Genomic DNA, 3,353 nt, shown 5'->3' on the forward strand with positions numbered 1-3,353 from the left:
TTACCTGCACTGTCGGCTTCCTGGGTTTCCAAGTGTTGCCAGGTTTCAAGCTGCTGTCCTCGAGGGTACCATGCTGGGGATTATGACAGCAAGCTGAACACCGGATGCACTGGTGATGGTGGCACCGGCAATTGTAGCAGTTTGGAATCATATTTCTCTTTCGCAAAGCAGGACAGATTTCCCCAGAACAATAAATGCAAGGGTCATGGACTACAGCTCCCTGGACATTGCAGGAGTAAGAGCACGTCCTGTGGTAATCAAAATCACCACAGTGTAGTGGCTTACAGCACATGGATTGGTCTAGACCTTTGCTTGCAAAACATTCTGTGTAAGTGGGAGTTTCTGACTGAAGGGGTGATATGGAATGATATGATTGGTCTGTGGCATGATAGGGTTGGTCTGTGGAGTGATATGATTGGTCTATGGGATGGCGCCTCAATTCTCTATAGCTGGAGCTCATTGGCTGAAAGCTTTGGTCAATAGGTTTTGGTCTCTGGGTAAAAGTCTTGTTATGAGTGGTTAAACCTGGCAAATGAGATGTAGATAAGGATTTGCTACTCTCTTCAAAGAACTTTCTTCTGTCTGCAAAGGGCAAGAGGATGGCTTCCTCCCCAGCTTGGACAGTAGACGCTTTCAATTCCTTGTCACCTGGGTTGGAAGGGCCTTCCATGGCTAGTGCCACATGTGGCTGCAGGTTGTGCTCTGGTGACCATCTCCAGTGACCTCCACAGACTCCATGGTGAACGTTTGTTTTTTCAGAGTCTGACGAGGATGGGTCAGATGCTTTCCACCAGGTGTTTGGGCTCAAAGAGGACTGGCCAGATCTCTGGCCAGGACTCACTCGTCCCTCCAAGCCAATCCTAGATTCTTGACCCTCAGGGGCTTGACTGAGGCACTCTGAAGACCTAGCCCTGAGTATCATGCTCTTGTTGAAGAGCTTGTCTCTGGGGCTTGGTGGTTTTTTATATGAAGATAGAAGGGCTGAGTTAGAGGAAGGAAGTGGAGGACTTTCCAGGGTCTCCTCGGTCTCTTCCACTGGCTCCTTGGTGTAACACAGCTGTGACAAGGGACTCTTGCCTTTCTGGAGCTGGGCCTTCCTCCTCTGAATTTCATTACGTAGATTGGTAGCAAAACGTTCGCTCTTCCGCCGGTTTTGGATCGAGCGGCCCCGGAACCCTCCATTTCGCTTACTGCCCACCCGGCCACACTCCTTGGGCTCACTGTCCCCTTCCTCAGTTGCCTCTGTGCTGCCAGCTACTTTAGAGGTTGAAGAACAGTCCCTGGTTTGTTGAGCAAGGGAGCCAGAGGACTGCTGGCTGACCAGTTCACTATCAGCTCTGCTTGCTCTGTTTGGATCCTGGAAGCCTTTTTCTGGATGGTGTCCGTCAGCCTCTCCATGTGGGGAACTGCTTGGGCTCTGATGACCTGAACCCAGAGGTCTATCATCCACTGGCTTGGTCTTTCTGTCTTTGCTCGGCTGGTCCTGGGTTCCTCCTGCAGGGGCACATGGGCTTTTCTTGCTTGTGTGGCTACTGTGCATGTGCAAAGGGGATACGGTCCACTCCTGCCCATCCTGCCCAGCTTGGAGCTCTGTCCCCCTGCTGTCCCTAGTATCAAGGTGCACACGCTGCAAGTGGGACACCAGCAGCTGTTCAGGGGCACTATGGCGATGCCCTGTGGGTCCTGTGAGGTGTGGAGAGCTGCCAAAAGAAGAAGTCTTAGCTAGCTCTGCTGAAGCCTGGTTGAGTGGGCTGGAACCTATGCTGGAAGTTTTGTCACATGCTTTTGGGACTCCAACAGCTTTGGCTGAGGCCTCCATCGGTAGATTCTCAGAGCCCTTCTGGTTAGATTCAGGAGGTTGGCTGAGCTCACAGTTCTGATGGCCTTCATTTGTCACTTGGTCTTGCCCGCTGAGGCAGCAGAACCTATTAGGGTTCCTTGGGGATAGCATGGTGTCCAAGCTAGGTTTCTCCTTCTGTTGCAAGGAATCTATAAGCTCAGAAGCCCTGCACTGCTCTCCATTGAAGAGTTGGGCTCTGGAGGCCTGAAGACTGTCTCGCCTCACTGGAGGTTGAGGGGGACCCCTGGCAGCCTTGGCAGGCTCTGAGTGGGAGACCTCCTGAGGACAGGATGACATCTGGGAGCTAGCAGTCAGGTGACCCCCACTGGTGCGCCAGCCACCTCCTGAGGTCTCGACCACATTAGGGCGACTATTAGGGGCTTTAGTTGGCCCTGGGCCTTGCATGATACAGTCCACAGAGGCTGGCTCCTCTGGCCTGAGGGAAAGGGCACAGTCAGAGGCATTTGAGCTGGCTGAGAAGGAGCTATAGGCTGAATCACGCTGGTTGGGGTATGTGCTCTGGTCAATGGGCAAAAGATGGCCCTCATAGGTGGCTTGGCCTGGTTGCTCCAGGCTCTCCATACTGCCAATGGAGCTGCTTTTCTCAGTGCTGCAGTGCCGGGAGAGTGGACACCACTGCACACACACGTCACTGCAAGACACAGGACACACCGGTTAGTTAGCCACGTCACCAGATTACTTCCCCACCTTGGCCATCCCTGCCACAGGAGAAGGCAAGGCAACCCAGAGGCACCCATGCCACAAAGGAGAGGGAGATACGGCAAAAGAGGAAGGAAGGGAAATGGGAAGAGAAGGACGCTGGGGATGCCACAGAAATGTGGTAAAATGGGAGGCAAGACGATACGTGGAGGAAGAATAGGGCAAGATCCAAAGACTAACAGTGCAAGAACTCACTAGGGGTAGTCCTCTGTTTCTCTGCCTTAAGTGAGTCTAGAATTGCTTCTGGCCTGTTGCTGTCTCCTGGGAGCCAGCTCTCGGCTCTCTGCTTGGAGAAACAAGCACTGACGATTAGCATTTGAGAGGGGCCCTAAAGGGCTAATTTAATTTCAGTCAGCCTATTTTGTAAATCAGTGGTTCTCAAATTTGATCATGCATCAGAATCATCCAGAGGGTTCAAAGAAACACAAGTGACTAGGCCTCATGCCCAGAGTTTTAGGTCTGGGTGGATCCTGAGAATTTTTACTTCTGACAGTTTTCTGGGTGATGCTACAGCTGTTGGTTCAGGGACCACACTTTCGAGAACTACTGGTGTCAAGCAAGCCCTACAAAGGGAAGTGATTGTGAGGGAGTAATTTTCTCAAGATTACCCAGCTCTCGTTCACAGCCCACACAGGGCCACAGTTTTAGCATTCCCCTGTTCTTTTCTTGATAATAGTATTCCTCACTGTTTACCAAGGACCTATGATGTGCCAGACACTTTCTAATGTCTCGTTTCAAACTGAAGGGGAGAGATTATTATCTCCACTTGACAAGTGAGAAAACCAAAGCTTAG

The 3,353-nt window shown here is 51.6% G+C and overlaps 1 protein-coding gene across 1 annotated transcript in view; it reads right to left on the minus strand.

Moving 5' to 3' along the window:
* The window catches only part of SHROOM4 (shroom family member 4), an 11,335-nt gene extending 7,989 nt beyond the window's left edge, over window positions 1-3,346 (minus strand). The window contains exon 1 of the mRNA XM_010857997.1: window positions 5-3,346. Within this exon, the coding sequence (XP_010856299.1) occupies window positions 5-2,422 (2,418 nt within the window). The 5' untranslated portion in view covers window positions 2,423-3,346. The remainder of the gene's footprint in view (window positions 1-4) is intronic.
* Window positions 3,347-3,353: the final 7 nt, after the last annotated feature.

Source organism: Bison bison, unplaced genomic scaffold (genome assembly GCF_000754665.1).
Source record: "Bison bison bison isolate TAMUID 2011002044 unplaced genomic scaffold, Bison_UMD1.0 scf7180017855059, whole genome shotgun sequence".
NCBI lineage: Eukaryota > Metazoa > Chordata > Mammalia > Artiodactyla > Bovidae > Bison > Bison bison.